The sequence below is a fragment of the Malassezia globosa genome (genome assembly GCF_000181695.2).
Source record: "Malassezia globosa CBS 7966 chromosome Unknown mgl_sf_10.1, whole genome shotgun sequence".
Lineage (NCBI taxonomy): Eukaryota > Fungi > Basidiomycota > Malasseziomycetes > Malasseziales > Malasseziaceae > Malassezia > Malassezia globosa.
In genome coordinates, this window is record NW_001849861.1 from 277,103 (window position 1) to 297,508 (window position 20,406).

The 20,406-nt window shown below is 51.6% G+C and overlaps 12 protein-coding genes across 12 annotated transcripts; 6 read left to right on the forward strand and 6 right to left on the reverse strand.

Annotated features, from left to right (window-relative positions):
• Nucleotides 1-47: 47 nt before the first annotated feature.
• MGL_3685 (uncharacterized protein) lies at nucleotides 48-623 on the forward strand (the record flags this gene model as incomplete). Its single annotated transcript, XM_001729166.1, has 3 exons — nucleotides 48-119; nucleotides 177-443; nucleotides 483-623. 3 exons carry the CDS (start codon nucleotides 48-50, stop codon nucleotides 621-623), a joined length of 480 nt encoding a protein of 159 aa, XP_001729218.1.
• A 710-nt stretch (nucleotides 624-1,333) lies between these two features.
• MGL_3686 (uncharacterized protein) lies at nucleotides 1,334-2,308 on the reverse strand (the record flags this gene model as incomplete). The annotated part of the gene is made up of 1 exon (XM_001729167.1): nucleotides 1,334-2,308. The coding sequence occupies one exon, from the start codon at nucleotides 2,306-2,308 to the stop codon at nucleotides 1,334-1,336; it is 975 nt and encodes a 324-aa protein (XP_001729219.1).
• A 270-nt stretch (nucleotides 2,309-2,578) lies between these two features.
• On the forward strand, nucleotides 2,579-4,426 carry MGL_3687 (uncharacterized protein; the record flags this gene model as incomplete). The annotated part of the gene is made up of 1 exon (XM_001729168.1): nucleotides 2,579-4,426. The coding sequence occupies one exon, from the start codon at nucleotides 2,579-2,581 to the stop codon at nucleotides 4,424-4,426; it is 1,848 nt and encodes a 615-aa protein (XP_001729220.1).
• A 337-nt stretch (nucleotides 4,427-4,763) lies between these two features.
• On the reverse strand, nucleotides 4,764-8,138 carry MGL_3688 (uncharacterized protein; the record flags this gene model as incomplete). The annotated part of the gene is made up of 1 exon (XM_001729169.1): nucleotides 4,764-8,138. The coding sequence occupies one exon, from the start codon at nucleotides 8,136-8,138 to the stop codon at nucleotides 4,764-4,766; it is 3,375 nt and encodes a 1,124-aa protein (XP_001729221.1).
• Nucleotides 8,139-8,818: 680 nt separating this feature from the next.
• Nucleotides 8,819-10,300, forward strand: MGL_3689 (uncharacterized protein; the record flags this gene model as incomplete). Its single annotated transcript, XM_001729170.1, has 1 exon — nucleotides 8,819-10,300. One exon carries the CDS (start codon nucleotides 8,819-8,821, stop codon nucleotides 10,298-10,300), a length of 1,482 nt encoding a protein of 493 aa, XP_001729222.1.
• Nucleotides 10,301-10,575: 275 nt separating this feature from the next.
• MGL_3690 (uncharacterized protein) lies at nucleotides 10,576-11,875 on the reverse strand (the record flags this gene model as incomplete). Its single annotated transcript, XM_001729171.1, has 2 exons — nucleotides 10,576-11,101; nucleotides 11,151-11,875. The coding sequence occupies 2 exons, from the start codon at nucleotides 11,873-11,875 to the stop codon at nucleotides 10,576-10,578; spliced, it is 1,251 nt and encodes a 416-aa protein (XP_001729223.1).
• Nucleotides 11,876-12,131: 256 nt separating this feature from the next.
• Nucleotides 12,132-13,991, forward strand: MGL_3691 (uncharacterized protein; the record flags this gene model as incomplete). Its single annotated transcript, XM_001729172.1, has 1 exon — nucleotides 12,132-13,991. The coding sequence occupies one exon, from the start codon at nucleotides 12,132-12,134 to the stop codon at nucleotides 13,989-13,991; it is 1,860 nt and encodes a 619-aa protein (XP_001729224.1).
• Nucleotides 13,992-14,281: 290 nt separating this feature from the next.
• On the reverse strand, nucleotides 14,282-15,295 carry MGL_3692 (uncharacterized protein; the record flags this gene model as incomplete). The annotated part of the gene is made up of 1 exon (XM_001729173.1): nucleotides 14,282-15,295. The coding sequence occupies one exon, from the start codon at nucleotides 15,293-15,295 to the stop codon at nucleotides 14,282-14,284; it is 1,014 nt and encodes a 337-aa protein (XP_001729225.1).
• Nucleotides 15,296-15,616: 321 nt separating this feature from the next.
• Nucleotides 15,617-16,693, reverse strand: MGL_3693 (uncharacterized protein; the record flags this gene model as incomplete). The annotated part of the gene is made up of 1 exon (XM_001729174.1): nucleotides 15,617-16,693. The coding sequence occupies one exon, from the start codon at nucleotides 16,691-16,693 to the stop codon at nucleotides 15,617-15,619; it is 1,077 nt and encodes a 358-aa protein (XP_001729226.1).
• A 671-nt stretch (nucleotides 16,694-17,364) lies between these two features.
• Nucleotides 17,365-17,719, forward strand: MGL_3694 (uncharacterized protein; the record flags this gene model as incomplete). Its single annotated transcript, XM_001729175.1, has 3 exons — nucleotides 17,365-17,520; nucleotides 17,549-17,651; nucleotides 17,697-17,719. 3 exons carry the CDS (start codon nucleotides 17,365-17,367, stop codon nucleotides 17,717-17,719), a joined length of 282 nt encoding a protein of 93 aa, XP_001729227.1.
• A 109-nt stretch (nucleotides 17,720-17,828) lies between these two features.
• On the reverse strand, nucleotides 17,829-19,205 carry MGL_3695 (uncharacterized protein; the record flags this gene model as incomplete). Its single annotated transcript, XM_001729176.1, has 1 exon — nucleotides 17,829-19,205. The coding sequence occupies one exon, from the start codon at nucleotides 19,203-19,205 to the stop codon at nucleotides 17,829-17,831; it is 1,377 nt and encodes a 458-aa protein (XP_001729228.1).
• A 914-nt stretch (nucleotides 19,206-20,119) lies between these two features.
• MGL_3696 (uncharacterized protein) lies at nucleotides 20,120-20,347 on the forward strand (the record flags this gene model as incomplete). Its single annotated transcript, XM_001729177.1, has 1 exon — nucleotides 20,120-20,347. One exon carries the CDS (start codon nucleotides 20,120-20,122, stop codon nucleotides 20,345-20,347), a length of 228 nt encoding a protein of 75 aa, XP_001729229.1.
• Between the last annotated feature and the right edge of the window lie 59 nt (nucleotides 20,348-20,406).

Here is a 20,406-nt window from a genome sequence, read left to right on the forward strand (position 1 = left end):
TGGTCTCCATCCATACATAATCCGTGGCGCCCACATCTGGCACCAGGATGAACGACGACCGTGAAACTGCCCGGCTCTGGCGCGTCAACCGCACGATTCATGAGCTAGTTGCTGATAGAGTGAGTTTCAAAAACACAAAATACAAATTATGCTCTTAACTAACACACATGTAACAGGGCTATGAGGTATCTGAAGAGGAATTGAATGTGGACCTCGATACATTTAAGGCAGAAGTCACATCGAATGGAATTGTCGACAGGAATCGCATGAACTTTTTCACACAGCACAAGGATAAGCCAGAAGAGCGCTTGTTTGTGTTTTATTCAACAGAGCGAAACGTGGGCGTCAAGACAATGCGACAGTTTATCAACATTCTTGAAGAGAAAAACATCACAAGAGGCATTATTATTTGGAGCGATAAAATGACAAGCGCTGCTAAGAAGGTATGCAAGTGCATATGGTTTCTTTACTGACTATGTAAGGTGATTGAGGCCATGCGTCTTCAGCTTGTGCTGGAGGATTTTGAGGAAGCGTTCCTGCTCGTAAATATCACGCACCACCAGCTGGTACCTAAGCATGAGGTGCTTACGCCGGACGAGAAAAAGGAACTCCTGCACCGCTAGTACGTTGCTAAATTGCTATACGTTGGATGCGTCGACATGCTAACATAACCTAGTCGCTTGAAGGAGTCGCAACTTCCACGAATTCAACAAAATGATCCCGTCGCGCGATACTTTGGTCTGTCTCGTGGTCAGGTTGTGAAAATTACAAGGCGTATGTACTGGGCTTATAAGTCGTTCTCGTGCTTGCTGACCATCAATGACAGCATCTGAAACTAGTGGACGTTACTGTTCCTATCGCATTTGCATGTAACACATAGAAATCTGTTCCAGTACAAAAAAAAAATGATACGCCGTTAGGAGAAGTGGATCTTTGGTACTCCCGTCACGCTCGCTCATTTGCCACTCAGCGATAGCGTCAATGCGAGCTAATCATGTACATTCGTACGCCTTCGCAAAACGAATATGCACGGAAACCAAAAAGCAAAAAGTTCGACCCATACTGGATTCGAACCAGTGACCTTAGAGTTTGCAAGTCGTAACCGACCAGTTGTAACAGCTCCACGTGCTAACCACTGTACCAATGGGTCTTCGCTGTAAGAGTTCGTTGTAATTAACATATATGAACATCCAACAGTGGAAAATAATGATTCATTGCTTGGCACCAACGCGTTTATTCCTCTCCGTTGCTTGCGTACATGAAGTATTTTGCATAACTACGAAATGTATTCAATCTACACACGCTTTAGAAACTTGACTCTAGTATGCCATACTTAGAATTTGAACACTTGCTCAGACTTGAAACCCAAGTCAGCAAGAGCACCAGACAGTTCGCCCTGCTGGAATCCCTTCTTCGGGCCAGCCACCGCCTTCAGCATGGGCGGAGGACCACAGACAAAGATCTTGGCCTTTTCGCCCTTGTCCGCACCAGGAAGATACTTCTGGATGTGCTCCTTGGTGATAAAGCCCTTTTCTGCCTTCATGTTCTTCGATGCTTCATCCAAAAAGTAGACAATCTTGAAGCGGTCGTCCTTGCTGATCTCATCGAACTTCTCGCGCAGAAGGATGTCAGCCTCCGTCTTGTTACCATAAAGGAGCGTGACCTTCGTCTTGTCAGCTGGGTTCGACGAGATTTCCTGAATCAGCTGCCACATGGGGGTGATACCCGAACCACCGGCAACCATGCCGATCTCCTCAAATTGGTTGGCCTTGTAAGGATGCTTGGGAATAGGGCCCTTGAAGTGCATTTCATCACCGGCCTTCAAGCTCTTGAGATACTGCGTCATTTGGCCCTGCGGGTAGTGTTTGATGAGCAACACAAGCTCGCCCTTGTCGGTCGGCGGGTTCACGGGTGTGTAGGGACGAATGACGGGCTTTCCATCCTTGTCCTTGGGCTCCTCACCAGCGCCACGGATCACAAGCGCAGATGCAGTAAAGATACCCGAACGCTTGTTGTCCGGCAGCTCGAACACGTAAAACGAGCTGTCGTGGTTGTATGGGCGCACCTCCTTGAGCTTCAACGCACGGAACTCATCACCCGAGAGAGCTACGTCACCCGAGTCGGCGTTCACCTGCTGGATCTTCGAGCGGATATCGCCATTAAAGCCGCCCATCGCGTACCATGCACCAAGACCAGCGACACCACCGGCCGAGAGATACAGACCCAAGTTCGACGATGGGGCGTTCGCATTCGTCTTGCCCGATGAGAACTGACGCATGTACTGGGCTGGACGAGCCGCGGACTTCATGGAAGCACGGACGGCTGACAGCGATGTTGTGCAAGCAGAAGTCGTGCGGAACATGTTGTTATGGGAAGAAGGTAGAAGGGAGGAGCCTTTGGTGGACGGACCACGTCCCGGTTCAACAGCCTGAGTAAGAAGGTCCGTGGGGATTTTATGTAATCAATCATGCCACTATGACGTCAGCGTTTCCAGGGTCCTGCATGCGCCCGCGTGCGCCAAAGCGATAAGTGTGACGCTTTTTTCTTTCGGCTGGATTAGGCACGGGCCCCAACTGCCATGAGTTGGCGCGGCAACTACGCTATCCGTGGGCGCGGCCGTGGTCGTGGCCGTGGAGGCGGTGGCGGAGGCAATGCAAGCAGCAGACATAGCTCGGGATCATATGGAATGGTTGGAGCTCATACGGAGAAACGGAGTCGCACCGACCAAGGAACAGCAGACTTTCTAGCGCATCGACTTCGTGCGCTGGAGAATAAGCCGTACCCGGCTTATCATAGTTTAGAAGGAGCATGGGCATTTCCCACATTCACGTTTTACTTGGATCAGGCGCAATCAGACCCGTATGCATCGCCCAGCAAAGTACGTGTGCGTATGTCGCATGCCCATGCAGGATTTCCAGCGTCGACGTACGATACACGGATTCATCGTACGGCCCTGGCTGACTACATACTCCGTCGGTTACACAAAGTGTGCACTGAACGGAGGTTTGATGAGAAGCTTAAAGGCTCCGGATGGTCCAGCGGGAAAGGCGGACAGCTGGAGATTGACGTCCCAGGACAGCAGGTGCTGGAGCGAACGGCTGTGGTCGTTGACGATGAGGGCATCGAAATGCGATTCATCGTTGGTCTGCCGGCACATGGCCGCCAAATCATGGGACATTTGGCTGCTACATTATTGTGTGAACATGTGCCGCAGCTTGTTGATCAGGGTTTGCTGTATGACAGGTACGAGCCGAGTGAGCTCCAGCATCACTTGGAGACCGTCGAGGATCAGCAAGTGCTGCGAGACCAGTTGGACCAGCATGGCTTGATTGCATTTGTACCAAATGGAGCAAGACTGGCACGAGCAAGTGGAGCGTCTGACAAGCTGATGCCAACTTGCGTTCCTTTCCAAAGTCCCGCGACGTTGCAAGTGAGTCTACCGGTGCCACACCGCGGCAAGATCATTGGGATGGGACTAAAGAAGCGTGCATTGCATGTGTGTATCGGAGGTGGATTCCATGGCAAGTCGACGTTTCTGTCGGCATTAGCGCTTGGCTCCTTCAACTTTGTGCCGAACGATGGGCGTGAGTTCGTGTGTACAAGCCAAGACGTGGCGAGTGTGCGGTCGGAAGATGGCCGATTTGTGGGCAGCGTCGACATTTCGGCATTCATTCAAAACCTGCCAAACGGCACAGACACAAGTGATTTCAGCACCTCGAATGCTTCAGGAAGCACCTCATGCGCAGCAGCCCTGATGGAAGCACTAGAGCTAGGTGCTGATCTACTCGTGCTGGACGAAGACACGACAGCATCCAACTTCCTTGTACGTGACTCGACGATGCAATCGCTCGTGCCGAATGAACCTATTACACCATTGGCTGTGCGCGTTCGTGCACTAATAGAAAGGACAGGCGTGTCGATTGTGCTCGTATGTGGCTCGTCCAGTGCTTTGCTGCCAGAGGCGGATGTGGTGCTTCAGATGGATTCGTACGTGATGAAAGACGTCACGGAGCATGCTAAAGACGTGTGTAAGGAGACCCATGTCCTGTCCCAGTCGGATGCAGATGCGCAACCTTTCGCAGCAAGAAAGAGCAGGACGCTAGCGCTGCCGCTGCCGTCTGTCAAAACATCCACACCGCAACGCAGTCTCATCCACGTCGGTGAACATGCATTAGACCTGAGCTCTGTGCCGCAGCTGGTACATAAAAGCCAAACGCGAGCAATCGAAACCCTTTTGCGTCGCTGGATGAACGGCGAGCCACGCTCGATCCGTGAGCTGGTTGACACTGTGGACAAAAACATCGAGAGCCAGGGCATCGACGCACTGCTACAGACTCGGATAGATGGGTTCCTTGCACGACCACGTCGCATGGATATTGGTATCGCATTAAACCGGCTACGGTGTGGGTCTTGGAGTATCGCATGATGGATAGAGACAAGACGAAGAGAAGGAGCAAGGATCTGCCCCCAAGAGCCCGTCATAGCCAATGAGGAAGAATCAGAGAAAGAACGTCAAGTAAGAGAAGCTAGACAGGTTATCGTGTGTGCGTGTGTGTGTGGTTGATTGTGCAAACGATGAGAATAGGACACACGTGCAACAGATCAAGAGTTCCGTCATAGACAAGTGCCTTGTTCAGCGCACCGCGCAAAAATTCTCAGGTAAAAAAAATTGATGACGATGATAATAACGATATGCAAATAAATAATTAGACATGACATTACACAATGCAACATGACGACAACCAAAACACCAGTGAACCTGATTACGATGGTGGTGAACGCACGCCCGTCGACCGGCTCCGTGCATGTGAGCGTCGCTCCTCTACGGCGGACGAGGCAGCAGGAGGCGTATCGAAAGGCCGGAGACTCTCGCTGAAAGACGGGATACTGGGGAACGTGGTGTTCATGTCAACGGACGAACGTGAAGCGGCCAAGCCTGCAAGCGGATCGCGCTCATCGGCAAGGGACGTGGAGGACTGATTCAGCACAGGCATGAACTGACCACGTGGCTTCAACGACAGTGACGAGACATTGTCGTCCCAGCCGCCCTGTAGCATAGACTCGAGATCATTACCTTCGACCACGCCGTCGCCGTGGCTTGCGAGCATGGAGACTGGACGCGCGGGGTGAACCAGCTCCGGCAGAGCATCGTTTTCGTTGTAGGCACCGATCTGATCCCCCCAACGGTCGTCCTCCGAGACGGCATTAGACCGCGGCGAATTGGATAGATCGAACGACGAGGACCTTGGGGCTGGTGGCGCTTTGCCGATCAGCGCACGCGATGATAGCTCAGGTGCATCAAGCGCACCATCGTTGTAAAAGCCACCACCATACTGGCGCTCAAACTCCTCGCGCCGACGGGCTTCACGTTCCTGCTTGCGGATCCGCGAGCTTTCCCACTCCGTCCACAGACGCATAGGCACATTCAACGCTGCCTGGTATCCTTCTTCGTCGGCATCATGAGCAGCGCTCTTTGTCTCGCCCTCGACACGGCGCGTCTCACCCCAAGAAAAGTCGTCAAAGTGCCAGAAGGAGTAGGCTGGCAGGAGGAAGTTCCACACGGGCAGGAAGATTAGATAGATAATCAGCCAGATGATGAATACCGGCTGGAACCGCACAAGCGTTATGACAAAGCCAGGGAGGAAAAGAACGGCAAGCAACATGGTAAGTGGGATGGCAGACGTGAAATCTTTCGGCGGATTCATCGCTGACTTGACAATCAAGTAGTATGTGAGAGAGATGGCGACGGGTAAAACTAACGTTCCAATCAGGTCCATTAGCACGACAAATTGCATAGAAAAGCAAAAAGTACCGCACAAATCCCGCACAAGAACCAGCTCCATGAGATTGTGCACGGTTGAATTGATCCAGCGGCGCCGCTGAGACATGAGCATCCTTAATGTATGCGGCACGACAGTGTGGCAGACGGCATGCGGCACAAATACCATACGCCGATGCGGGAAAGTCCGGAGCAAAAGCGTGCTGAGGAAACGGTCTTCACCGAGTAACAAAAGGTTTTTCTGGTGCAGTGTCGTCACAATTGACTGGCTGTATTCGCGCGTAATGTCCGGCTTTACGATCACAGGAATCCAATCTTCATAGCCAGGCTTGCGTGCCTTGATACGATACATGCTGAAGCATCCAGGTAGGCATGTCACACCACCAAAAACGGCTTCGAATGATTTCACCTGGTGGTGAGAGATGAAGTACTCGAACACCTGAATGGCCGTCACCCAGCTCTGCAGCTTGTTTTGAATCTGCGTCTCGCCACACGCGCCCATAATCCGATGGTCGTTCAACATGGCGTTCGCAAGATATCGCAGGCATGGTGGGTGCACTTTTGTATCTGCATCAACCATGAGCACAAGTTCGAAAAAGTCCGGCGTCACTCCCATGAGCGCATGCACTTTGCGGAATAGATCATAGTCCAAGGGCGTCATCGGGTCATTGTACGTGACGTGCTGGAAGAAGTTCATCAACACCATCTGGGAATCACGTTTGCCTCGGTTGCCGGCCTTTTTCGCATGGACTTCGTCCGGCATACCACACTTGACCACAACGACCATCGGCACAGGCTCGCCCCCTGACGGATTCAAGTAGTGGCCAGCATATACAAGCGCCATGTTTTGTGCCTTCTTGCCAGCGGCTACGGACCGATACTGCATTGGCGTCGGCGTGCCAAAACGGAGATCTGGGCACATGAGACTCACACAAATGTCGGGCGTGCTCATGGATTCGCCCTCGCCAGTGATCATGCCATCAGCGACCACAAATATAAGTTTTCGATTTGTAGGATACTCGGTCGAGCTGATGGACGAGAGCGTCGCTGAAATTCCATCAAGGCCTTCCGAATAACAAGTTACCAGGCACACGATGTACGGATCATTGCCAATGTCTTCTGGCGTCATCGATGCAGGAATCATGACCGAGGATGACGACATCTGGTTGATACCGTGGTCAGGTGCTGTAGATGGATGGGCAAGCACTTGCTTCTTGGCCCACGGAGCGACACCGCCCGCATTAGGCTGCGTTGCTTCGTTCGGGAGAATCACATGAGATTTTGGCCGCGGGCGTCGCATCCCTGTGGCAGAAAATTTGCCGGGCGCCGGTGGTGTACTTGCTAAACGACGCGAGCCAACCAATAGGAACCAAATCGCCATGATCGTGCGAGCAAACACAAGACCTAGAATGACAATCAACGACACATACAGGATCAAGTCGGCGACAAAACACCCAGGCGTCTTGTAGTTCACCTGCCCAGCGAGAAACCGCTGTTTAATACACCCTAGGGCATCGCGCGCTTGCTTGTCATGTGCAAACACACTCGTGGCGTCTACGATCCTTGGATTCATGGAGAAGTAGGTGCGGATTGTCCTGTCGACTGAGTCGTTCGGGATAGGTTGGGGATATGTGGCAAAGTATGTGTTCAAATTCAGCACATGCCCGTCAATGGCCATGAGTTTTTGGGTGTTGTTTAAAACGTCGTCCCAGTCAAAGCCGATGCTCTTGTTCTGCTTCTTGAGATGGAGCTTAGACTCAATCATCTTAAAGTCGAGTTTGTCGCTGCATTGAATGCTTTTCCCATGTACATTGGAACAATGCAAAGGCTTTGCAACGGCCGCATTCACATCCGCGCACTCTGGAAATGGGTACTGGGACGTATCAAGATACTGCGTGTAGTCCAGGCCGGGATTCGCCTTAATGTCCGAATAGATGTCAGTGCCGCCCAAATTAGGTCTGTCAGACAAGCTATACGCATTGCCCAAGACGCCGACGGCGCCGCTAGCATCTTTTACATTCATGAATAGGTTGTCAGCCTGGTTGGAGCAGAGCGATCTCTGCAAACCCACAGTGATAAAGGCAATGATGGCACTCAATGCACACGCGAACAAGACAAGTGTAACTTTTTCGCGCCATGCCTGGCGAACAGGCGCACTATGCAATCCAACGAGATTCAAGAGTGGCGGTGGCGCCCAAAAAGTAGCCACAATCGCTAGATAATGCCACCACATTCGCCACCAATGCGGCTTTCGGCCGTCTGAGAAGGGGTCGTCAGGCTCGCCTTCTGGATTCAGCAACGGCGCACGAGGGTGTCCTCGTTCAGGTCTCGACAGTGAACGCCCGCGATGCAGCAGCATGGACGGACGTCGAAGTGGCGGAGGACCAGTGCCGGGAACGTGGATGGACGTTTCATCCTCGAACGAAACGCTGGGTCTTCGAATGAACGACCTCGCTGTGTCCCTTCGACGATGGAGCTGATTCAGCATCACAGCTTGAAAAGGATGGTCAGCGAGAAGTGGTACGTTTAACAGCGGTGATGCAGGTTGTCAATATGCGTGTGGGCTTGGGAGGGGAAGAGCGCACGTAGTTGGCGGGGAAACGGGCCAGCGTTTCAAGAGAATGATGAGACCGTTGACGCTTGCCTGTCCCAAGTGAGATACGCAGCGGTCGCACTGTTGGCTTATAGCTAAACGACTTTTTTTTCTCTCACTTCCCGGTTCACGTCGCTCCTGTCATAGACGCACGCTGAGTTACGCGTCGTCTTTCCTACGCGCGTGCATGTCTCGCACACGATTGGACGCGAAATTGAACCACTCAGGCTCACGGACAGCCACGTGCCGTGCTAGGGATTGAGGACCACGGCTCGATTTGTGTGCTGGACTGTCTTCGCTTATTCGGTCGTTTGTGGAGATAAGCAGTTAAAGTTGCCACCACCGCTCAGACGGCGCGTACACCTTACTATCCCTAAAGCTTCTTGAAAGCCAAAGTGGCGTTACCTACGCCTAGACACGGTGGACCTGAGAAGTCGTTGCCGTGGATGAATGGCACAAAAGATGTGGCACCCACGTGTGTGGTAGCACGCGATAAGCTGGCGCATGACGTGTATCAGTCTGTGCTACGCACACGCCGCTGCGACTGGATCGAGCTGATGAACTGCGCACCGATGGCGAGTCAGTATCATTTGAGTGCATACAGTGTATTGAAATTTGGACTTTCTGGTGCACCGTATGCGTACCTTCCATTGTCGCTACAGCAGCCGGACCTGACTGAATCCATCCTCTCGCGCCAGCAAAAGAACGAAGTCCATTCATGGCGGCTCATGCCGCATCTAAATGCTCGCGTACCGATCCCTGACTCGCACAATGCTATCCAAATGGTTGAGAAACACACAGACGGGGCACATGAACGAATTGCACTGGACTTGGAAGTGGCTATGGTTGACAAGTCACAAGACCGCCACATGTCTGACACACACGACACGGCGCGTGTCGTCAAGACGAGCAACTCTCACCCGATCAGGTATGTATCTGCCGGTGTCGTACAGCTCACTATTTCTAGTTTAAGCCCCATTATCCCCGTCCAACTTCTCCCAAACATTTCTGCACGTGTGCTGGGACATTTGCCACCGGGCCTCAGGCTGATTCACACTCGCGACGAGCTCGTAGACCTTGCACATATCTCGCTCACTGATACTGTGCCCCGCTCGAGCCTCGGAATGCACCTCCAAAACAGCTTACAAGATGCGGACGCGTATGCCCTTGGGCAGATTCGGGGCGAGCATTTGATCCGCATGCCTGAAAGCGTGCCGCTTGAGCACATGCTGTCCGACAATGGTACGCCATTGGATTCATATGCATCGTCGGCACCAAAAACCGAAGCTCCTGTCCTAGGCAACTTGCTACTGTCGTCATGCCCTGGCAAAAAGGTCCGGCTAGACGAACCAGCGCAAGGTCGCAGCCCTATATGTCGTGACCTGAAGATTGATCTGGATCGCATCAAGCAAATGGGCGTGCGTGCCATCGTATGCTGTCTCGACGACGACGAACTTAATCTCTTGGGGGCACCTTGTCGTGAGTACAGCGATGAAGCCCAGTCTCACGGGTTGGACTTGATTCGTTTGCCGATTGCCGAAGGCTTTGCGCCCATACATATGGTCCGATTTGACATGTTCATGTCCATGCTCATTCTTAACTATACACTGCGTGGCTCGTCAATTCTTGTGCATTGCCGTGGAGGCGTTGGTCGCGCAGGACTGGTCGCTTGCATTTGGCTGCTGAAAATGAACTTGATTGCCGCCGATCCCGAAGCAGGCCCACGGCTGTGTCCCACGGCCGATGAATCTTGCTACGTGCGAAGCACAGTACTTCGCCTCATCGACATTGTGCGTAAACGACGCAGCGTTCGCGCCATTGAAACGGCTGAGCAGGTGCGTTTCCTTATGGAGTATGTCCGCTTTGTGTTTTCGCAAGAACGCGCCCATCACTGCTTGCAGACATGCGCTGCTACACACTCGTCTTAATGAATGTATATATGCCCTTTCCCCGATGCTTTATACTTGCTCTTACGCTGTGCTATGCTTTTTATGGCTTTTCGAGCCTCGAAAACATGATCATCATACCCCTTCCTCGTGCAAACTCGCCTCTCTTAACTCACACCCACATCACAAATTTTGGTATTCCACCGACTCATATCTTTCCTTCCTTTTTCTCTTCCTTTTGCTTTCATCGTGTTCATTCTGCTTACAGAGACCATGCCCGTTATGTTGGTCTTCCTGCTCGATTAGATGCACCTGAATTACCCCGATCGATTTTCGTCCCATGCAATTTGGGCGAAGCTTGTCAAGACCAAAATACTTCCGCATATGCTTTGTAGTGACAGCGCCATGGCTTGTCGAATCGCATCACCGCACACAGCCATGGGAATGGTCAGTGACAGACCTATGGTCGTCAGTAATGGTGATGATTTGAGCATTGCTGCAAGGTATGCAAAATCAGACACGACGGTGATACACATGTTGAACACAATACCCAGAGTTGTGAGTGAGTCGTGAGGCCAAGATATGGGCTCCATGCCCGTCACATGCAGCAAAAGACCCACTGGCCAAAATGCGACCAAATTGAATGCGCCTACGCAACCAAGGAAAAGTGGCATGGATATGCGATCTTCCGAGCCGATGCGGACCTTGAGCAGCGTTACGTAGCCCGCATAGCATAAAGCAGATGCAAGTGCGAATGCGTCTCCTAGCAGGGGTTTGGTCGGTGCCTGTGGCATATGCGAGGTGTCCTGATCGGCCCATGTCACGAGAGCAACGCCCAAAAAGCTGTGCGAGGTGTCAGCATCTGTCTAGCAAGTAGAGTTGGTATGCATACCTGAGTGCTACCGCAGCAAATTTACACAGAGAAAACCGGTCGATGCCTAAGACACTGCCAAGTACAAGAGTGAAGAATCCACTTGTGCTGCCGAGAGTTGTGCCGCTGGCCACGCTTGTATACGCCAAGGCGGCAACAAACGACCAGTTTGCGACGAACCATATCACAGCAAACTCCATTGAAAGCACCGCAGTTTCTCTAATCGAGAGTGGCGGCAGCTCGGATGCATGGACGAGCGCTTCTGCATGCGACAGGCTTGAGTTCTCACCCTGTGAAGGTACTTCCTCGTCTCTCTGCCCGATCAACGCCTGCGTCTCGGGCAGTCGAGAAACACTTTTTCTTCGCGGACTCACGGGAAGATCCGTTGCAGGCCGACGACCATCGATAGACGAGGGACGAAGACGAATCGCAGGCCGCCGTGTTTCCGCGGTATATGATGGGCGACCAGCGCGTGTAGGTATCGCGTTCGACATATGAGGTAAGTAGAATCCTAGCTTGGACCACCAAGTCTCAGCCTGTTCGCGTCCAGACCCCTGCCTTATCAACACAAAGAAGGGAATAAGATACAATGTAAAAGATGCTGTGCATAGATACGTCATGGCGAATGGTTTCTCGTAGCCATGCGTTAGTACAGTATTGGAGATGTAGTTGGATCCTGTCCAAAGCACATCTACGAGCAGGATCAGCACGGCGCCGATCGCATACTCTTTCGTGCTTGGTAACATTCACCGGGCCTGAGTGTCGGCTTTCCACGTCTCGCTTGCTCAACACTTGTAGCCAGACCAGAACCAGAGCGAGGAATCGACCTAGCTTTTGGTATAGCCAATGACGAACCAATATGCCGATGGACGCGTCTTGTCCACATCGGGGCAGGCAGGTCGTCGCATCGGGCGTCAAACGGCACGCGCCTCACACCTCAACCAGGAACGGTGGTTGATCCAATAATAAAGAGGCGTGAGTCCTCCGAAGCTGCTGACTCCCATGGCGCCATCATTTGAAGAGTCAGATCACACATGGCTGCAACTCGGCATAGGGAGTGGGGAACCAACAGAAGTGCGAACATCGCTCGCAGTTGATGCGCAAGATCATGCGCGCGACGACGGATGGGTCTATTGCCGTGCAAAAGATCCGGAGCACATGCACCGCATGTTTGCGCATATCCTTCACTTTCTACGCGATGTCGAGCGGCGGAGCATAGACCCTAGTACAGAAGGAGATGAAGTTGGTCTTCGTGTACTAAGTGACCCGCTTGAATCGTGCCCGGACCGGGCTGACAATCCAGAATACTACCGGATGATATCGCGGCCTACGTCGTTGCAGACGATCACTCACCGCATTGTTCACTGTGAATACGCATCATCAGCTCTTTTTGAACAAGATATGCTGCAGCTATTTTGCAATGCACGAATCTGGTATGGACTGGGTTCTGAGGGATATGCGGAGATGGTCACTCTCCTTCGTTTGTATAATGAATTAACGCCATCACAGGCTCGCCTCACAGATGCAATAGGCGTCCGTCATGGAAAAAGCCGCATGTCCGACGTGGATGTCGTGAGCGCACAGCGTTCTTTGGCCAGGGCATCGCAGCATTTCTCGTCATCGATCTACGGACCAGGACGTGAGCCACCATCCGAGGCCACTGTCCGTGACGTGGTCGGTATGGATGCAGCCGCGTGGAAAGGCAGAGTGTATCATGTTGGCGATTGGGTGCATCTCATGAATCCAGTGGATCCGTCACGCCCTATCGTTGGTCAAATCTTCCGTTTGTATAAGCAGCGGAAAATCCCAGGCATATTCTTGTCCGCATGCTGGTACTATCGCCCGGAGCAAACACACCACACTGAGACGCGTCACTTCTTTCCGAATGAAGTCGTTCAAACAGCTGTGTATGGCGAGCATGCCATAGAGGATATCATTGAAGACATCCTGGTCCTCTACCTCCCGATATTCAAACGGGCACGGCCTGCAGCTCCATATTGGCAAAAAGAGTCCCCTCTCTATGTGGTGGAGTCCAAGTATGATGTCACTCGACATACGTTCCACAGAATCGATGTATGGACGAGCAATGTGCCAGCGCAGGTGCGCGCCAAAAAAACACCCATGGATGTCTTTGTTGAGCCGGTGGAAATGCCTGTGAAAAGTCCATCGATCCTTTTGCATTGCAATGTACCAGGTGGCATGTTGATCGATGAGCAGAACTTTGCATACGACCCAGAAGAGTGGCCCGACCTGTTTGAAGGTGCTGTGTCTCTCGACCTACCATCGCGCTTACCTGCAGTGCCATTGCCTGCCCAAACAATGCCGCCCGCACCTGCTGCGTCGCAGACGGACAGGTTGCGTGCTTATGCGACGTTTCATACAGCCGCAATGGAAGTCGCGCGTCGTGTCTCGCCAGCTGCCTATGCAAAACTACAGAAGAACTTGATGACACGGCCACTGGCATCACATTCCGAGCTCGGAGCTATGGCATTGGAGGCCGGTGATGTCTCGCCCACTCTCCTGATTCATTTGCGCGATGCCGCCGTCGCTGCAGGTATGCTTACGAGTGTTCATGCTAATGGCGTCTCGTCATCGATGTCAATTCCAAAGGAATGCCTTCCTTCGTCTGCCGCTGTGTTTGCCACATACAAACAGGGCGCCGAGTTTAAGGCACTTGCGTCTGAGACGCGGCGGTTGTTTCGACAAGATCCTCAGGGCAATGTTTTATGGTATGCAGCACCACCGATCCCAGGCTGGAATAGCACACGACTGGTTCTCGATGGAACAACGCCTCTTCCTGTGCCATCCATGCCTTTTTTGGAGTACATCGTCCGCACGTCCCATAAGCGACCACGTACATGAGGTCGATCCGTGCCCTTTACATAATCTGTCTAGTACATATGCACATATGCTCTACCATTGACGCATTTTCCAGTGAGGGAGAAAAACAAATTTCAATAACGACGTGATCCCTCATTAGTTTTCTACAAAATTGGCCGGATTTCCGCAAATCATCCACCTCCACCATTTGCCAACCTGAGGAGGGGGTAGTGGCGCTTGCCTGCCCTACCGCTGCTCCAAATCTCACGTGGCCAGTGAACAGCATTGGACTCATACGTGGCTACTGATTGAGAAGGCATAGGCGAATTCTATCAGGCAGCCGGAGCCGATGTTAGTGTTGCCCGAACAGGATCGAAGAAGGGATGCTGCTGCGCCTCTTGAGCAGTCAGGCGCTCCTGGTGGTCATAGCGGAGCAGCTTATCGAGAAAATCGATAGCCTCATCTGAGACAAAGTGTTGATTTTCCGGCGTAACAAAGCGGGGCCATGGCTTACGTGGGTAGCGCCCAAGAATAACATCATAATGCGAGTCCAGCTCAATTTTGTATTTATCCAGGTACACGAAAAATTCGTCAGTACCAAGCACCTTGCATATTTTTACCAGCTGGTCATAATTATCGTGTCCATGAAAGAAAGGCTCCTTCCGGAAGATCATGGACGCAAACATGCAACCGAGACTCCACATGTCCAGCGAGTAGTCGTATTCCTGGAAGTCAACGAGCAGCTCTGGGCCCTTGAAGTACCGCGAGGCCACACGAACATTGTACTCTGTGTAAGGATGATAGAACTCAGCAAGACCCCAGTCAATCAGTCGTAGCTGACGTTTCTCGTGATCAATCATGACATTGTGCGGTTTCACATCACGGTGCATAATGCCACGGGAATGACAGAAATCGAGCGCTTTTAGCAACTCAAAGATGTAGTAGCGTACATCATAGTCAGAGAACGTAGGATACAGCACTTTAAAGTCTGTGTTGTTGATATACTCCGTGATAATCGACGGTGTCTTGGACTGTGGATCGCGCACCACGTCGATCAGCTGGACCACATTTGGTCCGCCCATTAGATTCTGCAAAATCTTAATTTCTCGCTTGATCTTCTTCTTCTTCACTGGCTTGAGCACTTTGATGATGCACTTGTCAAAGTCTGGCGATGCCACATTCACACCTTCAAACACCTCCGAATATTTTCCACGACCCACCTTTTGCAGGATTTCAAAGTTGTCTTGCGTCCCCCATTGCAGCGTGAGATTATCGTAATCCCACCACTCGCGACCACGGGCCTCGTTCGCATTTGCATACACTCGGGCCACGCTCAAGCCTGCCATACTAGCAAGCCGGATTCACTCAAGTCCACGTCCTTTCGAGCCAGGAAAAAGGTGGCAGCTTAGAAACAACTACTACACACGAGATACGTCCCCGTTGCGTTCTTGTTCTAAACGTTCCGCGCACACCGAACGTAATGCGGATCACGGGCGTTCTGAACCTTGGTTTCTACGTGCGCAACTGTCGCCGAAAATCCGTTTCTGGCTCGGTCGACTGGGGATGTGCTCAGTTCACGTGATCACACGCGTCCTCCTCGTTCCCCAATGGTACTACGTGATTGGCACCGCGTACACGCTACTCGAGTGAACCTGCGTGGATGCGCCCTAAGGTCCTGTGGAACTGGCCTCCGAAGCAGTCGATAAGCCAGCATCACTGCAAATACCTGCGGTGTTGGGCTTATTCGATGCACTGCGTGGAACAGGGGGCGTAGAATCGATCTTGCGCGATGCGTCCATGAATTGGCGGATGACGTCATCACTAACTTTGGCTTTGCGCTCTTGGAACTCGGCAACGACGCGCTGCAGTTCCTGAATGCAGCGCTTCTTCAACTCGCCTGTAAGGAGGCGACCGGCGCGGTAGTCTTTCGCAAGCGTTTCGATTTCCTCATCGTTGTCGACGAAGAATGTCAGGTATTGGAAACTCACATCAACGTCGGGATTGCCACCATACCGACGCTGCTCTTCTAAAGTCTCTTGACCACCAGAGACGGCATGCTTATTGATCTTATTTTTGATCTGGTTTGGAGTATCATGCATAAAGATACTTGACGATTCATTCGACGCACTCATCTTGGTCTGTGCACCCTGAAGTGCTGGGAAGAACTTGGAATGGATTAGGCTGGGTTTCGGGTACTTGAGACGCACAGCCACATCACGCGTCTGGCGGAAGTATGGATCCTGGTCAATCGCGCAAGGAATGAGACATGGCACATCCGAGCGAGTGCCATAGATTTGAGGGAACGAGTTGCTGAAAGAAGGCGCCGCCTGGATTGCGACAAAGTGCATCTTGCCCACGCTGTCGGTATCAGTGAAACCAAATGTGCCTTTTGACTGATTCGTTGTGATGTAGCGAGCAATGCGCACAATGTTGTGATAAAAGGCGCCGCCCACGTAGTCCAAGTCGGAGAAGACGAACGTCTTCTCTAGCTTGAAGCCACATGCAATGATGTCGCGTGCATTTTCAAACGCAAACTTTTGCACCTGCTCGATTTTCAGGTCATATTTAAACAGAAACTTTTCATCGTCCGTGAGCTGAATGACCAGTGGCACATCAAACACGTCTTGAAGCCATTTGGTGAACAAGAAAGGAATCAGATGTCCTAAGTGCATCGATGCAGAGCTGGGCCCACGTCCCGTGTAGAGATAGAAAGGCTTTTGCTGCTCATATCGCGTCAAAATCATGTCTAGCTCTCTTTATCCGACGCGTAAGTACTATTTACACGGAAAATCTTTTCTCGTACACACCTGTGGCTGAAGAAACTGCCTCGGCGAAGCAGGGGGTGTGGACGACACCCAGTCACTCTTTCGAACCGTTCCAGCAATGCACTGTCAATGCGCTTTGTCCCAAAGTCCTTGATGAGCTTGTCGTAGTCAATGGATATCTGTTTTCCATCCACGTAACCGCCTTCTACATCCCACGGTGTAACTTTTTGCTCAACAGAAGACGACAAAGACGTCTTCGTTGGTGCTGGGGTCGTTGGCGCATCTTTTGAAATCGATGCCTTTTCTATCTCGGGCGCTAACGATTCCATACTGTGACTTCGTGTTTCGGAAGTAGCGGTTGTTGTCAATGGAGCTGCCGATCCTGAATGCAATCCCTTAGCCAGGCTAGCGTGGAAATCCTGCAGAATGGCTTCCCAGCCAGCCTCTCCATTTTCTGACTCATCCAATCTCCACCCGCTATCATAATAAGCGGGGTCTTGTTCTCAGATGGGGTATCAAACTGCTTTCCCCTCCACTGCGGCTGCTTTGCCATTGTAGTGAGCATAGATTGTGTTTCATACTCTTCGTGACTCGGACCCGACGCCACGCCAATCATGGTACGCTGTAGATTTTGACTTACTGTAAAGTTGATGTTCTCAGCATTCAAGACATTGACCGGGCAAACCGTCACGGTTGAGCTGAAAAATGATTTGGCGATCCAGGGTACATTAAAGAGCGTCGACCAGTTTCTGAACTTTAAGCTGGATGATATCAAAGTGCTGGATGAGGCGCGTTACCCGCACATGGTATGTTGTTCTTAACTAAAACAATCAGTTGGCCGTCAAGTCGACATTTATTCGTGGCTCTGTCGTTCGCTCGGTGCACATTCCCGCAGCTGCTGTCGACACACAGCTTTTGGAGGATGCCACAAGACGAGGTATGTATTGACCTGTCGGATTAAACGCACTCACACATTCCCCAGAGTCTGAGGCACAGAAGAAGTAAAAAAAAAAAAAACGAAGAGGTCATCCTATTATGGGTATATAGGCAACTACATTCTCGTGTCATCGGTCTTTGCGCTATTTGAATGCGTGGAAGGGGTGCTAGTTTGGGATTATGCTTGATGGGATGCTTTGGTGCTCTCTGTCGACGTTTCCTTACTTGCAGAGTCATTTTCGTTGGATGAAGTAGTGTGATTGTCCTTCTCTTTCTCGTTCGGTCTAGTGGCGGCGGGCGCAGCAGAAGTATCTGACGCGCTAGCCCTGTGAGTCGGAGCAGCCTTCCCTCCTTCCGCTCCGAAGACAGATGCATTTGCTTTCTTAGCATCAATCATCTCTTCACTAGGTCTAGACGATGTTGGTGACGACTCAGCCGTATCTCCGCGCTTTGGAGTCTTGGAGAATGCACCATACCAGGCTCGTTGCCTTGATGACAGATATGAACCAAGCTGGCTTAAGGCTGCTGCTCCTTGCGCACCTGTTGCCTGCAGCGCAGAAAGCGTATCTGAGCCCTTAGATGCGGTTGCATCCGTGGCATTGGGGCTCGTGTTTCGGGTGTACGATGCTGTCATGCGACCCAAATCCTGACGCCAATTCATAGCAACGCGAGAAAGGCCCGCACTTCCCGCTTGCCAAGCAGCGCCGAGTCTTTCTCGTGTTGGGGCAAGATTTTCCTCAAGGTTCAGATCACTAATGCCAGCTTGAAGCCGAATGGTTACATCTGAAAGCGTGGTTGTTTTCCCCGTGCACGGATGCTGGTAAGAGATCAACTCACACAGCGACTCATCTGTGAACTGATGCCATGTCTGAAAAGCTCTTGTACGACGGAATGCATCAAGAAAATCACGTCCGAATGAAGAAATTGAGGGTAACTCATTCATGGTCGGATGCAGCTCACGATGCTTGGCTAATGACAACAGCCCAAACACATATTCTTCAAAGCGTGCACGCAAGTAGTCGTCACTTCCCTTGTACTGCATGAGTGTGGGTTGCGCTGGATCCGCACTGTTCCATGTCGTTTGGACCACGCCAATGACTTCATCCATCCATTTTCGGTCCGCCGGGGTGAGTGATACGAGACTTTGGAGGGCTGGATCGTGGAATGAAAGCTGCATCTTATCCAACTGTACTTGTGAGCAATGACAACAACGTACATCCACAATGACATCAGGTTGGGATGCTCGCTGGTGCTTGAAGACCTGATTCGTCGTTCCGATGAGCCATGAGTCGCATTTGAGTGTGTCGATCTGTTGCAGTGGACAGTACGGCTGAAAAAAGGCACCGCCGCTGAACAGAGGCAACGGAAGGCCCATGTATGTAAGTAGGCTCTGTCGATCTGACATGCGCAGCGAGTCCGCTTTTGATCGTCCAGAGGATAGTGTATCAAGCCCAGGCGAGGCAGCATCCTGCAAATGTGGCAACAAGGCCGGCACGAGTGATATGAGGCTGTATTGGAGTGTACAAAGGTGCTCGACCGGGTATCCATAGAACATGACCTAGTGTAAGATCAAGAGTACGTACACGACGTTGTAATAAAATCAACTTGAGCAGGATCAAGGTACGAAAGCGCCATTTGTAAATGCACTCACGGATAGAAGTGCCCATATACAGCGTGTTACTCCCATCGACCAAAGATGCATCACTTTTGACTTCTGGCGGCGCACATCGGAGGCCTGATTCAAGCGTGCCGTAGAATTCTTCGAGGAGTGACAAATTGTTCAAGTCACGCTGGGCAAAGAACGCTCGTGTTACCATGCCGAGTTTGGTGCGCAACGGCCCAAAGATGGGCTGCATGGCGAGAATCACAATCGCTTTCTGTACCATACTTCGTGTCACTTGCGACCCCTTGTTAATAAGCTCGTCCGCCTGGATTTGTCGATTGCATGAGATACCAAAGATCGTGCTTGGTCGTAGTGAGTGACAAAATAAGTGAAAATAGCAGTAGTCCTCGCCAGACTAGGTGTAAGTTGGGTATCACATACCATGTGACTTCCATCAGGAAGTGCCATAAATGGAAGTTGTGCACTCAAATCTTCATTCGACTCGAGTTCACGCGGATATGCAAATTCGACCTGCGGTCCGACCAAGTGGTTCTGGTTGTTAGTGAACATTGCCTCATCGACACACACACAGACGTACAAAGTCTACGACAACAACACCCAGCACTATGGGTTCATGTGTCTTCAGCTCCTTTTTCTCCATGGTTCTGTCGACCTCGATAGGCTTGTCGAAGTGGACAGGCTCTCAATTCTAAATTGCCAACGTGCGAGTCTTGTGCGACGCAGGGCCAGTGGATTTCACGTATTGAAAGATCGATGAATAAACAGCAGAACCGCGACTCGCTTTCAATTGCGGAGACAAGCGTGTCTTGTTGGAAATGCCTGCGCCGCACAGTGGGGAAGCGCAGATGGTATCGCTTCAGGATACATCTTCAACCTACTCACTTGATGATATTCATACGAAACAAACCAGAAAGTCCATGGATGAGGCCGAAGACGTGATGGTGAAACGCGCCCTCGGGCATGTAGCGTTTTCGCCACTGCCCTCATTGCAAGCCTCGAGCTTGACGGATCTACCTGATTTGAGTCACTGTGACGACAAGGAATCGATTGTTCGGTACGTTGAGCTAACCTAAGATGATCTCACACATCAGCATCCCTCGTATGTTTAGTGGCTCGGAAACGTGCGAATTTT